General features: G+C 42.8%; 1 protein-coding gene across 2 annotated transcripts in view; it reads left to right on the top strand.

The window, feature by feature from the left end:
* Window positions 1–23,149, top strand: part of LOC125116837 (uncharacterized) — a 152,847-nt gene that overhangs the window by 94,657 nt on the left and 35,041 nt on the right. For both annotated transcript variants that reach the window (XM_047762415.1, XM_047762425.1), the window contains 7 exons: window positions 418–556; window positions 9,777–9,930; window positions 11,708–11,803; window positions 12,847–13,002; window positions 16,888–17,117; window positions 18,024–18,162; window positions 19,853–19,973. In XM_047762415.1, coding sequence (XP_047618371.1) covers window positions 418–556; window positions 9,777–9,930; window positions 11,708–11,803; window positions 12,847–13,002; window positions 16,888–17,117; window positions 18,024–18,162; window positions 19,853–19,973 — 1,035 coding nt within the window. The remainder of the gene's footprint in view (window positions 1–417; window positions 557–9,776; window positions 9,931–11,707; window positions 11,804–12,846; window positions 13,003–16,887; window positions 17,118–18,023; window positions 18,163–19,852; window positions 19,974–23,149) is intronic.

Raw genomic sequence — 23,149 nt, forward strand, 5'->3', positions numbered from 1 at the left:
TAATGAGCCAGTGACAGGGCTGTTTTGAATGGCATGACTATGAGAAATGAGTGCTGGTTTATAGTGATTTCAAGCCCCTAATAGATCTGCTGAGGCCTGTACTTCTCATCCCGTGCAATTTCTCTTTTTCAATCTACTTAGAGTCTATAACCTTGTAAACTTTGAAAACTTCTTTCAGCAGTATGTCCTTATTCTGCTGAAAAGCAAAGCAAGTTATTACGTTACTGAGGGAGGAAGGAAGGAAAGATAAATCAGACCTTGGGTTCTAGAACATAAGGCTTTGCTGATCTTGCAAAACATATAATTAGTACACTCACAAAGTTAATTTAGGTAAAAGGTTAGCTTTGGAGGTGAAATAGTGGTTTACAGGGTAGTTAGGGTACTGTATTTCACACTAAAATCTTGTCCATCTTCTAGGGTCTGAGCTTCAAGAGCTGCAGAAAATGATTGACCACCTCCAGGACCCTCAAGACCCAACCCAGGTGTCCCAGGCCCTCCTCCTCCGAAGGGAGGTTATGCTTCTCCAGTTTGATGTTGCAGTGAGGTACCTCATCCGGTAAGGGCTGGAGTGCTAACCCGTCAGTAAAGTCTGCAGGGCAAGTGTCTGAGTGATCCTGCAGGGAGGCCACTCTTGGCATGATAAGATAATGAGCTTAAAATAGTCCCGGGCACAACCTGATCCAGAACACTGCAGCTACAAACGCGTTCTGCTGCAAAAGCTGTTCAGGTGGATTGTGTTCTTGTCAGAAAATAATATTCTTGATTTTATTAAATGTGATTTCTGTACAGTTAGTTTGCTCAACAGGCTGTTTTATTGGGAATCATACTTTTTATACTTCTGAAGATGATTCTTCCTAAGAGTTTTATTTTTTTTTCCAACCCTTAATGAGCTTTCAAAAGAACAGAATTTTCACTGCATATCTGAAACCAACAGAATTGACTACTTGAGTTAAATTTGTAAGTTAATTTACCTCTGGCCCTGTAGGTATTAAATACTCTGCATCCAAAAAGAATGTCTATTTGGTTAATTAATCATGACTGATGAGAAAATTAGTTCAGATTAAGAGTCACAATGTTTCCTGTATAAATAATAAGTTGTGTATGGGAAGGGAAGAAGTCAGGTCTGAGGGTCTCTGCTTATTCTTAAATTGTCAAAATTAATTAACTTCATTTGATTAATTCCCAGTGTGAGTATTTAATCAATGAGGGAGACCTTGTAGGGTGGTGCTCTTATCTGTGAATTATAATCGCTTCCCACTGGTTAGCAGGAGTGTCCATAGAGAATGGAAATGTGGGGCTTGTCCTGAACTATGTTTCCTCTTTCTGCTCTGTGTTTTCTTTGCTCTGAGCATGATGGGACCCTGGATTTAGAATGTTAATTCAACAGGCCAAAAAATCAGACGAATTTATTTTCTTTTGATTGGCAGACAGCTTTCAGAGCTATAGCTTTGTCAAGCAGGTAGGCTAGAAAGTCTCCACTGATTGTCAGGATGGCCATTCATTAGCCCCCTGGGCTGTGCAATCTCAAGTCAGAATTTGCCAGGAATTTACATAGGGTGAGAAATAGGACTACACCCCAGGAGTTCTTTTTGGATTCCAGCTCTGCAGGGTTCAGCTTGCTCCTGTTCTCCCAGGGAGCCACTCTGCTTCCCCTAGGAATGGCTTTACAGGGCTTTCTCTGCCCTGGCACACTTGGTCTGTAGGAATGGAGGACCCTGTGCCCTAGGTCTGGTTTCTGTATATTTTTCAGAGGACCTCAGAAGGAACCACCCAGAATGGTATACCTCCAGGAGTCCTTCATTCATAGCATTTCCTCCAGCTTTTCTTCAGAACTCTTTGGGGTCTGTATGTGTTTGGAATCACACAGCAAGTAACTGGCAGATCCCAATTAGAACCAAGGTGCATTTGACTCCAAAGCCTGAGAACTAGGATGGATGCCAGACAGCAGCAGGATGGATGGAAAGGGAGACTCTGAAGAGATGGCAAGAGGTGGAAGAAAAAGAGAAGCTGAAAGATAAATGTCACCCCACTGGAGGATTTTACTTAGTGCTGAACCTGAAAACTAGAAGTCCTTAGATAACCAAGAGGCAGGAGGCTTGAGACATTCCCTCACCCTTCCCAGAGCTCACCAACTCTGAGCAATATGCCTGTTTACCCCAGGGAACATTTTGCTTATATAAGCTGAAGGCCTCCCCAGAATTTGAAAAGAGGGAACTGAACTCTTACCTGGAACGAGAGCAGCCTGCTTCCATAGGCCATGGGAGGCAATGAAGAAGTAGCTCTAGGACAACAGGAGAGTAGTCCCGCAGAGTCCCCTCATATCTGGCCCCTGCTTCTCTGTGGCATTGACCAGCTCAGGTTGTAGGACAGATGCCTGTTTCTAAGCACAAAATTTCATTCTGCCCCTGTCACCCAGTCCTGTCCAAGCTGAGGCCAGAATCTGATAGAAATCAGTGCTGTCTTCCAGTAGCATCAGGATCACATTGCCCAAGCCTGTCATTCACGTCTGGGCATATCTGCCCACCTGCAGGAGTTATTTATTAGCCAGTGCAAGAAATGTCTGCGGATTGAGTTTATCTTTAATTTCAGGTAATTAATCATTTGTACTGAAGGTAAATACTTAAGTGGTACAGTGGTTCCAGTCAATCTCATCTGCTTACGTTGGGGATCAACAAAGTGTTCCCATGGGCCTCTGCCTGATTTTGTATGGCCTGTGGGCTAAGGATGGTTTTTATGTGTTTAAGGGTTTGGAGGGGACAGTTTCAAGAGTAGTACTTTGTGACACATGAAAATTATGTGGAATTCAAATTTCAGTGCCCAGAAATGAAGTTTTTTTTTTTGGAACACAGCTACACCTATTCATTTATGGATAACCTCTGACTGCTTTCAGTCTACAACTGTAGAGTTGAATAGTTGTAACAGAGATCATATGATTGACAAATCTGAAAGTATTTACTGTCTGGCCCTTTAAGAAAGTTTGCCACTCTCTGATTTAAACAATTGAATTCCTCTGAAATTCAAGAATAGAGGGAAGGAAAAAAAGTCCTTCAAAGGAACTCTGTAGAACAGAATAAAACATATGGCATGAAAAGTGCCACTTATCTGAATGCGTTGTTGATGTTCAGTGTAATGAGGATAAAAAGGAGTTTGAGGAAATAAACTGAAGGTGCATTACCCTCCTGCGATAAGCCTGATTTAGGAGTATGTCAAGGGTTCTCTCAAGAGGCAACACCAATTTCTTAGTCCTTGGACTTATGTTGGCTGACTCTTCAGTTTTCTGTTTATTTTTATGCTCATCTAGTTTAAATGTCTCTGAACACACAGATATTAAAGTGTGCTTCAGGTTTATCTGGGGATTTCTAGGAGATATAAAGAAGGCCTCACGTGGTCCCCCCTCTCCAGCATCTAAGAGGTGAAGAGCCACAACTTTTGCCTGGCCTCCTCTGGTTTGCAGGTGTTTTTCAGGTTTGTTTTCTTTTTTGTATCTTTGCATTGAGGAAAAACCCTCTCCTGTGCCCCATGAATTCCCTGCTCCCTGTGGCTAGAGCCAGCTTGCATGGGATCACACTGTGGGTGGCTCTGTCACACACAAGAAGTCTGGGAAACCCTTGACTGCTTATTGACAGGCAGCTGGAGTGTGGCACAACAGTTTAGAGAGTATAGTATGATGCATCTATTCTGGTATTTTAGTGGGCTGCTAGGAAGACTTGACTTTCTTAGGGGCTGGTGTTTGGCACGTGCACCACTGGCACAAGCAATAAGCTCATCTTTCATTCCTTTGGGTTTCCCTGCATCTTGAACTGCTGGCAAGTTGCACTGATTAGACTTACCCTAGCAGCAGGCGCAAGCCAGGGGTTACCAACTGAGGGTCTGAATGAATTGTCACAGTGAGCTGTTTTTAGTATTTCCAAAGGCATGATGAAAAAGATACATTTGCCCAAAAGTTTTGCACATAAAGAAAATGTCATATTTCTTTGTCTTTCTTACTGGAATCATAAGAACTGAGTGCGATAAGGAGGAGAGGGAACTTGCTTTGGTTGAGCTCTCACTATGTGCTAACTCCATGGGGTAGCAATCACATCACTATCTTCACAGATGAGGAAATCGAGTTAGAGAAGTTGTGTAACTTGCCCAAGTTACACAGCTTGTTATAGCTGACCTTATATTCATACAGTTGATCTGACTCCAGAGCCCTGTTATTTCCTAAGCTCAGAGCTTACACTGGGTACTTATGTAGCTTTGAGTTAAAAACAGGAGAATACTTAGTTTGGTGGAAAAATCTTTCAAAATACGGGGTCTACCGAGAGCAAGGAAATAAAAAAGGATATAGTGCTAAAAATGTGAGGTATCATCTTGAGACCCATTTCTTTCTTTTTGTTTGTTTGTTTGTTTGTTTTGTCTTTTTTGCCTTTTCTAGGGCCACTTCCCGTGGCATATGGAGGTTCCCAAGCTAGGGGTCTAATCGGAGCTATAGCCACCGGCCTATGCCACAGCCACAGCATCTCGGGATCCGAGCCGCATCTGCGACCTACACCATAGCTCATGGCAACGCCAGATCCTTAACCCACTGAGCAAGGCAAGGGATCAAACCTGCAACCTCATGGTTCCTAGTCAGATTTGTTAACCACTGCACCATGACGGAAACTCCGAGACCCATTTCTTTCCATAGCATTATATTGTACAGCTCCCAAATAAACAGTTCTATTGATAAAGGGGAGAGAGGTTCTACCAAGGATGGTGAGAATTAGGAAAGTGAGGAAAAGGATAACCAAGGATTTGATCAATGGTGGTGACTAGAATCTGACTCCAGTCTCTCTAGAGAGTATACCATATGCATGATTCTGTAGCTTAGAGTAGCAGTCTGAATGCATCTGAACTGCATTAATATTTTTGAATAGTCTCCAAGCATCTATAAATTAATAGACCTAGTGTGTGTCTGGGGCTCTAAAACTCTGCCAAGAATCGTGGTTGTTTATGGCACTTAGGAGTTAAAAGTTCATCACACTTAACAAGCTAAGAGAGCAAGTCAATGTTCTGTGTTCTTTTATGTGATAGCTTGGCACAGCCACAAGAGGAGACACAGGAGAGACTCAGGAAATCAAAGTAGTCATACTCAGTTCCAAGAAACATGCATCATGCCATGACACAGGGCCATGGGTCAGGAGCAAGGAGATAGCTTAGACCATGGCCTGAAAAGGCAAGGCAGGGCTGGGGAACAGTTTTTAGGATCAGCTAGTCTGAATAATTCCAGCAGGTTTTGGGCTGTAGGGGTGGTCTCTAGTTGCCCATTAACTAGCCCTGGGAAGATTAAAGGAGAGGAACCTTGGGTTGCAGGGGTCCAAGGAGGTGTGGCTCAGATTGGTTAGTTTGCATATCAAAGGTATGCTGGGCCCTTAGCCACCTCTAAGAATTGGCTACCCAGGGAGAAGCAATCTCTCCCCAGCCAGCAAGGTTTTTTAAAGATGTTAAAACATCATGATAAACAAAAAATCAGTTTTAAAATATAAGCAGTACAGTCAAAGGAATGAACAGTAAGATGTGAACAAAGCTGAGCCCAGAGGCTGAGAGAGACAAGTAATTTTATGGATTAGTGGGAGAGAAGCACAGGCATGACATGGAAGAAATCCTTGGTTCAAGGAGAGTTTGTAGGATATTGGGCTTCTGTGCTCTTGATTTGGCCTGAAAATAAGTGTTTCCATCAGAATACTCTGAGTTTTGGTAGTGTTGACTAAGGCAAAATGCACAACCTAAAATTGGCAAAGATTTTATTCAGGAACCTTACTGAAGACGATAGCCCGATAGCCCGGGAGACAGCCTCTCAGACAGCTCTGAGATGCTGCTCTGATGAGGTAAGGGAGGAGCCAGGATATACAGGAGTTTTTTCTTGGAGAGAAAAAAAAAAAGGTGTAGCGGAACATCAAAGGATTACTGATAATAACACAAAAACAAACATCTCAAATTCATGATTTTAGTGCTTTTCTACATAAGGGAAGATGTAAGAGTCTGGTCTCCTTAAAATTATTTCTTAGGAGTTCACCTCATGGCTCACTGGTAACGAACCCGACTAGGATCCACGAGGACGTGGGTTCAATCTCTGGCCCTGATCAGTGGGTTAAAGGATCCAGGAGGGCATTGCCGTGAGCTGTCGTGTAGGTCACAGATGCAACTCACATCCGGCACTGCCGTGGCTGTGGTATAGGCTGGTGGCTATAGCTCCGTTTCAACCCCTAGACTGGGCACTTCCATATGCTACAGGTACAGCCCTAAAAAAAAAAATTGTTTCTTAGATATCCATCTTACCTATCTAGGGCCAGTACCCTGTTTTATGCTATCCTGCATTCCCCTCAGAGGGCACCGTTGGGAGGGCAGCTGCATTGGCTGATGGCTTAGTGGCAGTCAGTGTTCTTTCTTTTTTTTAATTCAGTGAATTTTACTATATTTATAGTTGTACAACCATCATCATAACCTAATTTCAGAGCATTTCCATCCCAATCCCCCAGTCCATCCCTATCCCACTAACATGTCCCCTTTGGTAACCTTAAGTTTTTCAAAGCTTGTGAGTTAGTTTCTCTTCCGCAAATAAGTTCATTGTATCCATTTTTAGATTCCACATATAAGTGATAGCTTATGATGTTTATATCTCACTGTCTAACTAACTTCACTTAGCATAATAATTTTTTTGTCTTTTTAGGGCCACACCCTCGGCATATGGAGGTTCCCCGTAATAATTTCTAGGTCCATCCATGTTGCTGCAAATGCCATTATTTCATTCCTTTAATGGCTGAGTAATATTCCATTGTGTATATGTACCACATCTTCTCTATTCACTCCTCTGTCAATGGACATTTAGGTTGCTTCTATGTCTTGGCTATTGTATATAGTGCTGCAGTGAACATTGGGGTACATGTGTGTTTTTGAGTCATAGTTTTCTCTGGAGAGATGCTCAGGAGTGGAATTGCTAGATAATATAGTAATTCTGTTTTTAGTTTTTTGAGGAATCTTCATACTGTTTTCCATAGTGGTTGTGCCAACAGTGTAAGAGGGTTTCCTTTTCTCCATACCCTCGCCAGCATTAACCGTTTATAGATAATGGCCATAGTTTTTGATAATGGCCATTCTGGCTGGTATAAGGGGTACCTCATAGAAGTTTTGATTTGCATTTCTCTAACAATTAGTGATGTTGAACATCTTTTCTTGTGTTTTTTTGACTATCTATAGGCAATATTCTTTGTTTACTGAAATGGCAGGGAACACTTTTTTTGTCTGTAGTACCATTGTTTTAAGTAGATATATACAACCTATGAGGGAGGTATATATGTAGAAGGTGCCTTGGCAGTTTAAAGGTCAGAAGTGGTTGGATAATGAGCTCTGCCTCACTTGGCCCTACTAGGCTGGAAGGTCAGAGCCATGTAAGCCCATCTTTGTATCTCAGACAGTTCATGACAGTGCCCTGTACATAGTAGATGCTTGATACATCACTGTCACATGGGTGTTGAGTGAATCATGGGTCCCTTGGCAGGGCACATTGAGAATTGTGAGAAAACATGTGAGTGATATGAGATACAGGAGAAAATGTTTGTGTGTGTGTGTGTATGTATATATATATGTGTTTCCATATATAATATTTGTATATCCAAGCTCCATCCTTGAGCTATCAGGATTAATCAATAATTTTAATCCAGTGTCTCAATATATAACTGTATGCAACTATCTTTTCTTAATTGTCACAAAAATGTGGAAAAGTTAGTATGATTTTTGCACTAGTACACCGGTTTGATGTGCAAATATAGTGCTTCCTTTATCTGTCTTTGAACTTAAGTTCATAAGCCCCTACTCCTGCTGATGACAAAAGGATTAAACCTTTCAATTCCACGTCATTCCAGAACATTTAGAGTTTAAAAGTAGTCAGTTTGAGATATAAAATCAATTAATTTAAGATTATCCCCTTTTACCTGTATTTTAATTGTCTCCTCTTCACCCTCTTGGTGAGGGTCAGGTTCTGACCCAAGATTATGGGGACGGCCAAACACGTGACACTAAATACTGGATAGAGGAGATCAACAGCAGTTTATTAGTCATATTCTCACAGCCAAGGGGAATAGAACATGGCATGTCTTACAGGGCCACAAAGGATTTGCACTTGTGAACAGAGTGAACAACCAGGGGCTCAAGAGGCAGGCTTTGTAATACCAAGAGGTTGTGGTACCTCCTGGTTCCCATGGGAGGATGCAGCTGGTTCTTTTGAATAATTTTGTGGTCTGGGAAGGAGCTGAAACCACTACCCGTGGACAAGCATGGGTTGTACTTGGTCCCTTTGATACGGAAGCTTGTCCAACTAGGAGACCTTACCCATGGGAGCAGAGTAGGGAGGGGAGCTTGTGGTTAGGGCATTCAAGGCCTTCCTGATTTTACCAGATATCAAGGCAACAGAAATATTGGACCTTATCTTCAGGCCTTACATCAGACCCTTCTCCTTCATCCCTCTTAGAGGTGATCTAAGTTCCTAGGGGTGCTTATAAATCATCCTAGCAGTTGAAGAGGAGCAGCCACCTCACTCATCTCTGTCCAACCCCAGATATCTTCTGATCAGCCTGATACTCGGAACCCCATCCAGATACCCCCTTGTAGGGTCTTAGGAACTTTCCAGGTCTTTCCCCAACACTTGACTATCTGCTAGTATCTGGGAGGCTGACTCATTTCCATCAGCACTAACTTCTCCCTCGGTCATTACTAATCTCTTTTTTGAAATCTGCTTTGTGCATAACTTGGCCCCAGCCCATGGAAGATTGAAGCAAAAGGTGCCTTCTGTCCTGGGGACCTTTGGGGTCCCATAAACTTATCCTGTGTCAGCATCTTTTCTTAGGCATCCACAGGATCTAAGCTCTAGAGACAGTCTTTCCTTGCTTGCTGAACTCATTTCCTTTGGGGCGAGAAAATTATTGTAATTTATCAAGTGTACTTCCTTCTCTGTGACTTAACAGTTCAAATTTCATGCTCTGGTCTTCAGGATTTTTGGTTCTTGATATGCAAAGCCAAATTTTGTTCGGAAGAAGAAGCTTTGTCTCTCAAATCCCAGGTTCTAATAAAATTTAACTTAAAATTTGGAAAATATAATGTGTGTATATATATATATATATATATATACACACAGTCACTTTACAGCAGAAATTGGCACAACATTGTAAATCAACTAAACTTTAATAAAAAATAAAATAAAATTTTAAATTTTTAAAATTTGACTTTACGTGTCAAGTATTGCTGCCTCAGCTACTGGCCTTAATCAATTGAACAATTGATGTCTTTGTTCTAGAGCTATAGATGAACTGTCTAATAGAGTAGCCACATGTGGCTCTTTAAAAGTTTAAATTAATATTGATTTAGATGTAATAAAATTTAAAATTCAATTTCTTGATCATAGGTGCCACATTTCAAGTGCTCAATGTGGCTAGTGTGGCTCAATGTGGCTAGTGTGGCTCAATGTGCCACATGTGGCTAGTGGCTCCCAAACTGAACAGTCAAATATAGAACGTTTCCATACTGCAGAAAGTTCTGTGAGGCAGTCCTAGTCTAAAGGATAGCTACCTTTCCCTTGAGGGCTGTGAATTATGAGTGGGAAGGGTAGTGTGTAAAGAAAAGGGAGAGAGGGATGATGTTGCTGGGGAAGAAACCTGTTGCTGTCTCAAGGTGTTACGTTGCTACGGTAACCTTGAAGAGAGTTTTGAGCTTTAGAAACTTGAGGAACTGCTTTTAAGGAGATTCCCTTCCTGTTTTGGTAGGAGAACATTTTTGGCAGCTGGAAATGCTCCTGCCTACCAGTCTGTCACAGATGGCATGTACCATGGGTTACCACCACTGAGCAACTCTCTCATGAAGAGCATTTTTGCTTCACAGCTCAGCCTGCCCCAGCCATTGGATCCACAGAGCCTCCAGGTATGTTGAGAGCTATTTTTATACCAATAAGGTATATGTTATGCAGAGGGGGTTCTCTGTGCCCTAGTGCTCTTCAGCCTTGGTAGGCTCCCCTTCACTCACAGGGTGGAATGTCTGGGCCCCCATGGCCCACTGTTATTCCCAGTCAGGAGCTCTGCCTCCAAACTGCTCAACAGGCTAATTGGGACAACAGCTTATCTACTCATATCTGGTAGCAAAACCAACACTTGATCCTACCATGTAATAAATAATAATGATAGCAATTACAGTACATAAGTTAGGTGTGCAGCTGAGTTTTGAACAATCCCAATTACAACATGTGTTATCGAATATGATCCTGGCAACTCTTATTGCTCCTAGGCACCAACTATATTAGCCACCTTCTACCACTAAAGAGTTTAAATTCAGGAAGTGTAGAGATCAGACTGCTGGGCAGTCATGGCAGCACTGGGTCACAACCTATGATAGTTATCTACAGTTTCAGAGCAAATTACCCCCAACTTAAGCAGAGTAACCCAATAAACATTCATTATCTCTTATAGTTTCTGAGGCTCAGAAGTCTGGGAGCAGCTTAGCTGGGTAGTTCTGGCTCAGGATTTCTCATGAGGTTATGACAAGGTGCCGCACCTCTTAATGGGAAGAAAATCAAGTAATTTGAGGCCGTATCTTTAAAATCACCTCACAAGCTCAGATTTTTTTACTCTAAACCCTCCAACTTAATGTTTTTATGTTAAAAAGCTAAGCCAAGTAACATCAACATCAACTGCATGCAAGTCTCACTCTTCTACCTTCCCTAGCTATAAGACAGTGACTCTTAACCCAAGCCTTGACCTTCATTTAGTCTTAAAGACAGGGTTGGACTGACTATTGGGTCTGTTCCTGCTGCCTTTGGGTGTTGCCTGGAGTTAGATGGATGCAGGTGCCCTGGCTCCTGCTGCCTGAATCAGCCCCAACTCTAGGAATTTTCTGAAGCCAGCACTGGGTCTGGAAGTATAGCATGGGGTCAGATGGACAGGCCTACTATAGCCAGGGCTGAAGGTCCTGCCTCAAGAAGTAGGGGACCTGCCTTGGCTGTTGGACCATGATGCAGAGAAGACAGACACCTATGTGTAACACTGTGACATTGGCCTTGAGTTGTTGCCTAGAATTGGAGCACAGTGGTCAAAAAGGACAAATATTAAAGGTTCCTAATATTTAAAAAATGTAAGTAAGTTGACTTTTGTTGATTGTAAATATGTCCCAGGAGTTCCTGTTGGGGGTTAGCAGAAACAAATCTGACTAGCATCCATGAGGATGCAGGTTCGACCCCTGGCCTTTCTCAATGGATTAAGGATCCGGCGTTGCCATGAGCTGTGGTGTAGGTCACAGATGTAGCTCTGATCCTGCTATGGCTGTGGTAGGCCGGCAGCTATAGCTCCAATTCAACCCTTACTCTAGGAACTTCCATATGCTGCAGGTGTGGCCCTAAAAAGACAAAAATAAATAAATAAATATGTCCCATCGGTTTTATACTATTCTGGGACTTCCAAACTGGTGCTGACTAGTTACACTTAAATCTTAAGCACACTTCTATGTTTAGCCACTTTCTGAAAAACCAATTTAAAAAATAATATTATTACCCTTTCTCTGCATTTTCAGGGACTATCCATCAGGAACTATTTCTCCAAAATGGAGAAATCATTCCATAGTGTCTTGGTGTGCAGACATATATACAAATGTCTATTACTTGTGGACATTGTTACACGGCATTATTATGTTTATTATTTGATTCTTTTAGGCATTTGTGATGTTCCCTTGGAGAGCATTTCTGCAAGATGGAGGACCGTTTCCAGTTACGAGTAGCAGCCCAGATACCCTAGAGTATAATATGCAGGTAGGGTAGGTCTTCCCACTTATCACAGAGAGAGCTGAGTACAGACTGCAGAGCACATGTCACTGGGTCCATAGGTCAGATCCTCCATGCCTTAGCCAGTGGGTGAATAATTTATGAGATAAGCAAGGTGTTTGGCTATGAAGCTGTAAACCAGTGCTATAGGGTGGGTCGTGTTTTCTTATGACAGAAGAAAATCATGGTTTTAGCTGGTATCAGCTTTTTATCAGCTGAAATTCCTGTGGCCAATAATGATCTGGGGGAGCTATCATCCATTTCCAGTCACTCTCTGGGCTCCTTAAAGTAGTTCCCAGGCTAGCAGTTCAGAGGTGTGTGGCTCCTGACCCACTTATAGGGGTAGAAATAGAACTCTTTAAGCAGGACTCAAAAAGAGAATTTCTTTCAATTATATGTTTTCCCCCTGATTATTTAAGCAAGTGTTATTATTGTGTTTTCATTTTTTAATAGAAAATATAAATAAGTATTAAAAACAACATGAACTTCAATCATAAATTTGCTTCAGATAATATGGAGGTGGGGAAGTGATGGGGATAAGGCAAGACTGACCATAAGTTGGTGATTCTTAGGGCTGGGTGGTGGTGACTATTCTGTTTGCTTTTGTATATGCTGACAATTATCCATAGGTTAAAAAAAATTTAAGTAAAATGGTAAGAATGGTTTTAAAAAAATCATAATCTCCCACTATGAGACAGTCACAGTTCATTTTGTTTTTTTCCCAATGCATGCATGTATTATATCTGTACTTTTAAAGGAAAATTGATATTATACATATACCATATACAGGCACCATTCTAAGTTTTGAGAACCTTGAACTTCCATACAGAGCCAAAAATCTGATATGTTTAAGGAGGACTTTGAGCTAGAAATGTTGCTCTGATTTTTATGGATTTTTTTTTAATAGTTGAGAGGGCAGGGCTTATAAACACAACTACTCCTAGTTTTGTCCCTCAAAGCCATGTGTAAAGGAAATATAAAAGAATTCAAAATTGATGCTTTGGTTTTGTTTTGTTCTTTTTTGTTTCTAGCTATGCCTCTGTGGGCTGAGTGACCGAGACCTCAAGGCGGCTCATGGAGAGCTGGTAGGCATGCAGCTGCTAATGGAAGATGTCCTTCGGAGTCACTATCACATGGTCATGGAGGATCCCCCCGGAGGTCAAGCCACACTGGACAAAAATATACAGGTATTCTTGGTGACCAGTCTGCATTGGTCATTCAGTACAATGCTGCATTGTACTGAAGGAGCTTTCTGTTTGGGAGATGGACTAGAGAGTCAGATCTGTCTCCCAGCAAGGTTCCAGGGCTATTCTAATGCCACCCAGGAACAGGAGGGAAGCAGGGGTAGCCCATGAGAACCCCTCCAAAATACTCTGTTTCACAGAAAGTCTCATAACCAGTGGTATATCAGAGTTCCTGTCGTGGCGCAGTGGTTAACAAATCTGACTAGGAACCATGGGGTTGCAGGTTCGATCCCTGGCCATGCTCAGTGGGTTAAGGATCCAGTGTTGCTGTGGCTCTGGTATAGGCCAGCGGCTGCAGCTCCTATTAGACCCCTAGCCTGGGAACCTCCATATGCCACAGAAAGCAGCCCTAGAAAAGGCAAAAACACTGGAAAAAAAAATCAGTGGTACATCCATTTCTTTTTTTTCCGGTGTTTTGTTTTGTGTGTGTGTGTGTGTGTGTGTGTGTGTGTGTGTGTGTCTTTTGTCTTTTTAGGGCCGCACCATGGCATATGGAGGTTCCCAGGCTAGGAGTCCAATTGGAGCTGTAGCTGCAGGCCTATAGCAGAGCCACAGAAATGCCAGATACAAGCCATGTCTGCGACCTACACCACTGGCTCACGGCAACACCAGATCCCTAACCCACTGGTTCCTAGCCAGATTTGTTTCTGCTGGGCCACAATGGGAACTCCTTTTTCCTGATTTAAAAAAAAATTAACACATTTTGCAGGCCCTGAGCACTGTGCCTTGTGTGTCTCATCAATAAATTGTGTCTGAACACTAGTAAGAGAAGATTATTAATTGATAATATTGTCCATGATTAAGATCTGTTCAGAGTACTTTATTATTAATTTCCTTAATTCTCATGATAATTCCATGAGGTAGTTACTTTCAGTATTCCCATTTTATAGATAAGAATTATCAAGTCTCAGAAAGTTTAAACGATGTACCTAATAACCAAGAGAGAAAAGAAACCCAGGTTTCACCCTAACATCTGGCCCTGGAGCTCCCTCACACTCTTATCTGTAATGTTGCTCCAATCTTTACCCTCTCCCTCAGCAAACCCATCTACTTTTAAAACTTTGATGGTTTTACATGGGATGACTCCAAAATCCACGTTTGATCCAAATCTCAATCCTATTTGACTCAGCTGCCTTGTTCCATCTCAGAGACAGTGTGTCCATGAATGAGCTCGTTTTCCTGCCCCCAAACATGCTCCTCCTCCCTTATTCCCTGTCAGTTAACTGCCACCTGCCCAGTTGCCCAAGCCAAAATATCTGGATGCTCAGCTTTGATTTCTCTCTATCATACTCCACAATCAGACACCAGCTTCTACTATCCTATTGTTTTAGTATCTTCCAAGTTTTCTCCATCCTCCCTCACCACTCCCCTCCACCAGTCCAAATCACTATAATCTATTGCTGGGCTATGATCATAGCCTCCAAAGGACCCCCTGTATTCACTTTTGCCTCCTTCACATCCATTCACCAGGATAATACTTTTAAGTGCAAATTGATTATGTCACTTCCTTCTATATCTCTTCAGTGACTTCCATATGCCCTAAGAAGAGAGTCCAAGTGCCTTAACCAGATCTTCACAACTTGATTCCTGCTGATACCGCTACCTTCAACTTCTTTCATTTCGTCAAATGCATCCCACTCTCTCTCCTCAATACCTTCATGCAAACTGGTGCCTCTGGTGGTAAACTTCCCTCTCCTCCCACTCTCTGCTTGATTGATCATTGATAACTCCTACTTATTCAGATTTCAGCTTCTAAACCACTATTTCAGAAGCTTTATCTGATCTTCCACCTTTGAGCCAGGGACCTTCTCTGCCAGTCAGGGTGCCCCTACTAGAAGTAACTAATCATGACTGAAACTAGAGTCTGTATTAATCTTTCAAAATAAGTCTAGCAGGAGACAGTTCAGGTCAGGGCAGGCACCCAGCTCTGCCATCCTGGACGTGTCAGCAAAATGTCTCCCTCCTCCTTGTAAGATGAAAACAAGAGTGAAAAAGCTTTCTCCTTAAGGGGCTTTGTCTTTTTTATCAAGGACAGAAATAATTTACAGAAGACTTCCAGGAGATTTTTCTTTTTACTGGCTAAAACTTGAGTCACAGGTCCACTTCAGGCCAATTAGTAGGAAATGAAGTGTGTTCAGGTGTGCCATCTAAATTCCACAACAGAATTAGATGTTTCACCCAGAGGGAGCAATTGCAAGACTGGGCATAGACCAAGTAGTGCCAAGACCAAGAAGCATGCTGGGCCCTTTGGTCCCTCTGTTTGTTCTCTTTTGACCCTGTTTCTGATGGATCTTTCTCTGGCAATCCCACCCTCCTCTGCCTCCTCTGCCTCGTTCTTTGTCTGTCTCCTATTCCTTTTCCCATCCTGTAAAACACTTAGGAAGAGAAGACTTCTCTTAATATGGATGTATTAACAAGGTAATTTTGCTTTAAAATTATTATTTATTTTAATTAGTTTTATTTAAGAGTATTTAAATATTCATAGACAATAAGAAGCACTGGAGTTTATGCTGTCTGTGACTTAGGACTCCAGGTTTCCTGTCCAAGCTGTGCCACCAGTTATGTGATCTCTTAGACTTCAGTCTCTTCAGACTCCTAAGTGAAGGTAGTGGATTAGCTCTGGGCCCTTGGGCTCCTCAGAAGCAACTTGGGGCTTTTTGAATGGAGGGGCAAACTATACCGCCTGTAGGTGCCCCCCTCCTTGTCGCTATGCTTGGCCTTGGTCTGTTGGATATTTGGGGTCACTGAGTAAGATTTCGTTTTCTGAAAGGTTGTCTGAGGATAAAATAAATCTGGAAATGCTTGAATTAGCTGACTGTTGAGGAGATAGGCTACTAGGTTGGAGGGGTTGCCAGCTGTTGGTGGGATTCACTTTTGCCTGAGTCTTGCTTGCCAGCTCTTCCTCTGACCCAACCCTCTTTCTGGTAGCCCCGCCCCATATGTTAGTAGCACTGATCTGTGATCCAGTTACACCAGGTGGTGGTTCTTTCTGTTTCTTGCCAGGAAACTTGGGTGTCCCATATGCTGTTACCTGAATATTCTCTAAGTCCCTACCTGTCACGATATCGTGGTCTAGGATTGCAAAGGAAACCTCCTTTTCCTATGACTGAGACACTGTCATCAGGCTGAGGGTGGGATACAGGTGCCCATTCTATCTGTGACTCTCTGGGTGGCCCCAGCCCTTACCCCTCTGGCGCAGGAGATCAGGGACCAAAAAACCTTGTTCCCTCCACATCCCCCAGGGATCACAGCAGCCCCTCAACACTTATTTAAGGAGAGCACCAATGAATAAATGAACAAATCATAATTTTAAAGTAAAACTGCCTTTTGAATAAATTCCAATCAAAAACCATGTTGTCTGCCTAACTTTTAAAAGTTGGGAGGAGAAACAGGAGAGAAGATAAACTTAAGTTTCCATTTCATTACCCATAAAACCCCCAATTTAAGGTTATGACATACCTCTACCATGATGGGTTATTAGATCTTGAGTGTGTTGAAGAGTGCTTTCTAAAATTCCAAAGCTAGACATGAAAGACTCCATTTTTCAAAGGCAGATAAAATGTTAACAATCAAATAAAGGAATTTTAAAAGTGAGTGTTTCAAGACTCAAGCAGCAAATTGAAATGGAGACATTCCTCTTTGTTCTGTATACTGTCTGTTCAGGAAGGATGCTTATCCTCTTTAAGGTCTATATGTGCCGTTGACCTGTAAACTATTCCTCCTAGAGGGAAAAATCTTTCTACAAATACTTTATTCTGTATGAGCTGCATATAAAAATTTATCCTGTATTGGCTCATGATCAATAAAGAATTTCTCTAATGCTTCCAGCCGAATTTGTCCAGAGTGCCAGGATTCAGAAGTCAGTTCCAGAGCAGCCCAAAGTCCTCCAAGCTGCCAGGGGGCCCGTGCAATGCAGTGATGTCCTTTGCTTTGCTGAGATCATTTCTGGTGCTGTGGAAGCAGCTGGAAGTTCTAAAGGAGCACTGGGGCCGACTTAAGCTGCAAGGCCAGGACATCAATTCTTTGTCTCTCCACAAGCAGTTCTCAGAGCTGTATGAGTGAGTGTCTCTCAGGGGGAAATTCATGTGAGGGATTAGCACCCTGGGGTCTGGCAGATTCCTGCCCTTGCTCTCAGGGGGAGATTTGGTCCATGAATCCTGGTGCATCCAGCTCCACTGATCCCAGAGGAAGCTGGGCAGTGTGTCTCTAAGGACAGTGCTTTATAGGAAGAGCTGGGTTCTGTGGCCTGCCGGGACAGCTTGGATTCTGCTGAGCAGTGTTGTGTATCATTTACCCAGAGTTCTGTCCCTGGGAACTGGAGCTTCCAAAGCATCCCTGCAGCGCTGCCTCTGAGCTTTTAGCTTTTAGCTCAGAGGCTCCCAGGGAGCGCTGGGTGGGAAGTGCTGCTGCCTAACCTCCTCCCTGCTCTCTGTCCCATTGGACCCAAATCTGATGAGTGGCTAAGAGCTTCAGGCATCGCAGCCAAAGGCCCAGTATGGTGCAGCATGAGGTCTCTGGTCTGCTGGCTTGTTTTCTCAGCTTCAAGCCCTGCCTGGGAAAGACCTGTGGCTTCTGCCATGTGTCTGTTACCAAACAAGCATTCACTCAGCACCCACACACTACCCTGGACCTTACTGAGGGCACAAAGGCTCATTTTGGTGGCCTGAATTGTCCGTCTTGTGAGTTATGACAGTCAGCTTCCTGGTAAATAGGGAATGAGAAGACATGTCAATATTTTGAAGAATGAAGACTGAAATTAAATGTGCCCAATGGGAAGAGGCCTCGGGATTTAATATTGACTAAAGGAGTGACAAGTGTGGTGAATTTAAATGTTGATGTGTCTCTTAAGGTCTGGGTGGTTTATACATGATGACAGGAAACAGAACATGAATGAAAAGAACCTTCAGAGACTCTGAGGGAAAAAAAATATATGTTTTCTAATTTCTGTTTCTCTTCTTTAATAGAACTGACATTCTCTACCCTAGCATGAAAGCTATAGCTAGGCGGATGGGGAATGAAGATGAATTTGAAGGACTTATAATAAGTTGTCAGTCTATTCTTCCCCCGAAAGGAGCTTCAGAAATTGAAATAAAAACTCAGCAGGTATGCAGGAGCTATTTTGAACTTGGATTGAAAATTTGCTTTATGGTATTAACATGTAAGGCGACAGATATACTTAAGTGGTGGTTTTTGGTTTTTGGCTTTTGTTTTTTGTGGGTTTTTTTGCTTTTTAGGGCCTCAGTTGCAGCATATGGAAGTTCCCAGGCTAGGGGTCAAATCAGAGCTATAGCTGCTGGCCTGTGCCACAGACACAACAACACAGGATCTGAACCACGTCTGAGACCTACACGACAGCTCACAGAGCAAGGCCAGGGATCGAACCCACAACCTCATGGTTCCTAGTCAGATTCATTTCCACTGCACCATAACAGGAACTCTAAGTGGTGTATTTTTTAAGTTAAGTATAAATTGAAGGTTTGTAAATTTTCTGAAGAACCTCTGAAGGAACAAAGCATTTAAAGGCATGCAGGGCTTTGATTAAGCAAATAACTTCTCCTTAATATCTCAGTTCTGTAAGTCTAGATTTTCATATTTTTGTTTTCCTTGTACCACCACAAAAAAGACAATAGAAAACATAACCACTAGCATCTTAAACGTAAAATCCAGCACACAAATATCCTCTCCCCCAACACACACACTCATGAGAATGGAATACTTAAAATAGCTCCTGTGATTGTTTTACTGAGAATAAGACAATACAGCTTATGCACTAGCCTGTCTGGTGCATATTGACAATTGATGTGGAGAAGTAGTTTTCCCAAGAGTTAGTTTGCTCTCAGAGTTCCCGTCGTGGCTCAGTGGTTAATGAATCCAACTAGGAACCATGAGGTGCGGGTTTGATCCCTGGCCTTGCTCAGTGGGTTAAGGATCCAGCGTTGCTGTCAGCTGTGGTGTAGGTCGAAGACGCAGCTCGGATCCCACGTTGCTGTGGCTCTGGTGAAAGCCGGTGGCTACAGTTCTGATTAGAACCCTAGCCTGGGAACCTCCATATGCTGTGGGTGCAGCCCTAGGAAAAAAAAAAAGACAAAAAAAAACCAGTTAGTTTGTTCTCCTTGGTCCTGAGACACATGTTCTGCCTGGCTGTGCTTATTGTAATAGGGGGCAAAGATTCTGGCTGGTTGGGTGTCAGTGCAGAGATACGTGTCCACTGAGGATCAAGGAGAACTCAGCACTCCCCCTCCTCAACACTCACACAATCCTGAGCCCACTGCTTACCCTCCTGAACCCTGCTTCCTCTTTAGGATCCAGGGGCCTCTGACAGGGAGAAATGTGGGCTTTGCGAGCATAATGGGTAGAGTCAGGGCTGGGGGTATTTGAACAGAGTTTTCTGTTGGTCGTGTATGGAGTTTTAAATCTCATGAAATCCTCCTCTGTATCTAAATCGAGATTCAGATCTAAGCACTTCTTATAATAACAGCTCATGAAATTCCTGGCCATACTTAGAGACTCTAGGACACATGAGGTCACCTCAGTCACTGAGCACTTTGCAGTTTAACAGAACTTGACCAAAAAGATTATATTTTATCAATGAAGATGAGGGCCAGGAAGAAAAGATTTTCACCCCCAAAAAGGTGTATCTGCTGTCCTTGGGAACCTGAAAATGGGACCCTTCCTTCTTCCCTGGGAGAGAATAGCAGAAGAACAGAACTCGGCCCAAAGCCCTTCTGCAGGAACTGGTAGCTTAAGAATACAAGGTGATAGTGGAGAGTAACTCTCAAAATCCTTATTCTAGCTTCAGAAACTTCTGGAAAATCTTGAAATTCATATGATCCAGGAGGTAATAAGAAAAGTTGACAGAGATATAACACTGGTTATATCAGAAAAATCCAAGGAGCACCTTACTCTACCTACAGGTAAAGCATATTTATTTTATTACTTCATAAAATAACATTTTTATTATTTTTCTTAATCATAAAAGCAATCCATATATCCATATTCATGGAAAACAAAAACATCACAATGCCCAGAAAATGGTATAAAAATTATTTTTTAACACCTCGGGCCAGAAATACCTTAAAATCTTTTTTTATTGAAGTATAGTTGATTTAGTAGTTTCTAGTGATTCAGTTTTATATATATATATATATATATATACACATATATATTATATATACATAATATATATTCTTTATCAGATTCTTTTCCTTTATAGTTTATCACAAGATATTGAATATAAATCCCTGTGCTCAGAGAGAAGTACTTTTAACACTTTGATATATATTCTTCCCTTAAAGGGCTTTTAAATAGAAAACATTTGTTAACCTCAGTTTCAACTCTGCTGTTTAACTTATAACTGAAATAAAGTTGAAATGCGGGAAACACGTAACACTTTTCTTATATATAAATGTGTGTTTATGTATTATATACACACACACACAAATACTACAAATACATTTTGGGGTTGTAAAGACAAAATCATTTCTGAGGGTCAGGATGACTTTATGGGCAAGTGACCAGTGCCCTGCCTGCCACAGGCTTTGCACAGGAACACTTGGGGTTTAGTGCTTTGTAGGTGTCATCTTGAAACTCTTCATTTTAACTTAGAATTTGTATTTGTACGTTGCATCCAGTGAGTTGATGGAGCACACACCAGAGGCTTGGAGCCTGGGCTCACACACGGGTCCCACCTCCTGCCTCCGGACCTTGCCAAGAGGAGTCACAGCTACCTATTCCTCTGCTCTCTGGGACCCCCAAACACTACTAATCTCCCCCTCCCCATCCAGCAATTGCTGCCCCTGTCCACCCTAGTGGGGGCCTGAGCACAGCAAGTGCATGTGTAGCATGCATAGCTGGCAGCATATCAAGGACCCTAGGCTGGCAGCACCACAGTATATCTGATGGGTGACTCAGTGGAAGTGAAGCTGTTGCCCATCCCTGGGCACCTAGAATATCCCAGGGCAGAGGCTGCAGTGCCCTTGGGGTTGCTCATCCATATAGAGTGGGTTGGAATGATGGTACGCCTGTGGGAAGAAGAGACCTCTGGCTCAGCTTCTTTACCCCTGGCTGGGGCCTCCGTCCAGTAGCTGGTAGACCATATTCATTCATGCACCTGTCACAGGCACCCTTCTCCCCAACTATGAAGATCGTACTTGCCCTGGGAGCATCCCCAGACACCAGGGAGTTCAACATTAGAAACAAAAACTCCATAATGGGTCAAGAGAAGCTGCCAAAGGAAGAAAAATATGTTTTAGTACCCTTTAATGGTACTTTTTTTCCTGCTTTTTTGAACAAGGCCTGCATTTTTATTTTTCACATGGTGACATAGATTATGCGGCTGGTCCTTTCTGGACTATAGTGTCTACTCCTGACTCCTGCTAAGTCTGTGGGAAAATCTACAACCTTTGAGCCATGAGGAGAATTGTCTGACTAACAAAATACATTAGGGTTTTCTTTTGAGACAAGGTCCAGGGACATTGTAATGTTAATTAGTAACCTCTGTCCTTACCTAAGACATTGACATTTTATCCATGCCTCAAGTAACTGAATTCCATAAGCAGGACTTTGGGGGAAGTCTGCGTAGTGAGAGGGTTGCCCCCACCAACTGAGCAGCTCTGAAAGTCACCAGAGAGCTGAGTGTGGTTGAGCTCTGATTACAGAATATTTAACAAACACAAAGCTCCTGTTGTTTGTGCTGTGTTTGCTGCATCCAGGTGGCTCCCTTCCAAGTCTGGAGAAAATCCACAAGCACACGGCAGGTGCAACCATCTGCATGTTTCAGGGCTTTGGTTCTTATAGACTCCCAGCTGGGGTCCCAGGGGAAGAAGTGTCTTTATGTGCTGTGTATTGCCTTGTGCAGGGTTCTTCTCAGCTGTGCTTTGAAAGGCCCTTCAGCAAGGGGCTGGTGAGAGTCAGGCAGAGGGGAGGAGTAGAGTTATTTTTAATAGTGATAAGGTTGATATTACCAAATCTTACTTTGACTAGAGTATACTGGCCAATTCTGAAGTCTTGTTTAGATTCTGTATTCATAAGACTTTTTAAAAAAATAAACACCAGGAGTTCTCCTTGTGGCTTAGCAGGTTACCAGCCTGACTAGTATCCATGAGGATGTGGGTTTAATACCTGGCCTGATTTAGTGGGTTAAGGATCCAGCATTGCCCCAAGCTGCAGTGTAAGTCACAGACACTGCTTGGATCCTACGTTGCTGGGACTGTGGTGTAGGCCAGCAGCTGCAGCTCTGATTCAGCCCCTAGCCTGGGAACTTCCATATGCCATAGACGCGGCCCTAAAAAGCAAAAATAAATAAAATAAAATAAATGCCAGGGAGTTCCCACTGTGGCACAATGGGATCAGTAGTGTCTCTGGAGTGCTGTGACACAGTTTGGAACCCTAGCCCAGCACAGCGGGTTAAGGATCTGGTGTTGCCAGTTGCTGCAGCTGTGGCATAGGTCGAAACTGCAGCTCAGATCTGATCCCTGGTCTGAGTACTCCATATGCCAGGGGCAGGGAGCCAAAAAAGAAAAGAAAAGAAAAAAAAAAAAAAACTGCCAGTGGTGAGGATGCTTTGTTATCGTTGGGTATGGTTTTGAGTCTATTCATCATGATTCAGTGTGGAAGCCTGGGTCTCCTCCCAAGCTGAGTTCCCCCAGTGCAAGTGATGGAGTCCTCACTGTGCACCAGGGGTGCTCTTCTATACAGTTCTTCGACTTAGTCTTCCTGAGACCTCCCTGGGCTGGCTACATGGAAGAGGGTGATAAAACCTTGGAATTCCCACTCACTGTCTGCTCATCTCAGCAGCAAGAAGCAGTCATAGTGGATTGGGCTTCCAGCAGGGGCTGTTTCTTCATGCAGAGATCACCCTGTGTAGTCAAGGTTAGTGTGGCGCTGGGGGTTTCTCCAGAAGAAGTTAGGAATGGAGAGTATTGAGAACAGGGCAAATCTCAGGCTTGAATTTTTCTCTTCTATTTCCTTCCCTCCTCCCACCTTGCCTTGAAGATTAATCTTTTTTATACAGCTTTTGAATGAGCTTCCAGTTTGTCAATGAGCATCTGAAAATATGGCAGCCATACCTGGTCTGGTGCTAGTTCGTGGT

The sequence above is a fragment of the Phacochoerus africanus genome, chromosome 2, assembly GCF_016906955.1.
Source record: "Phacochoerus africanus isolate WHEZ1 chromosome 2, ROS_Pafr_v1, whole genome shotgun sequence".
Classification (NCBI taxonomy): domain Eukaryota; kingdom Metazoa; phylum Chordata; class Mammalia; order Artiodactyla; family Suidae; genus Phacochoerus; species Phacochoerus africanus.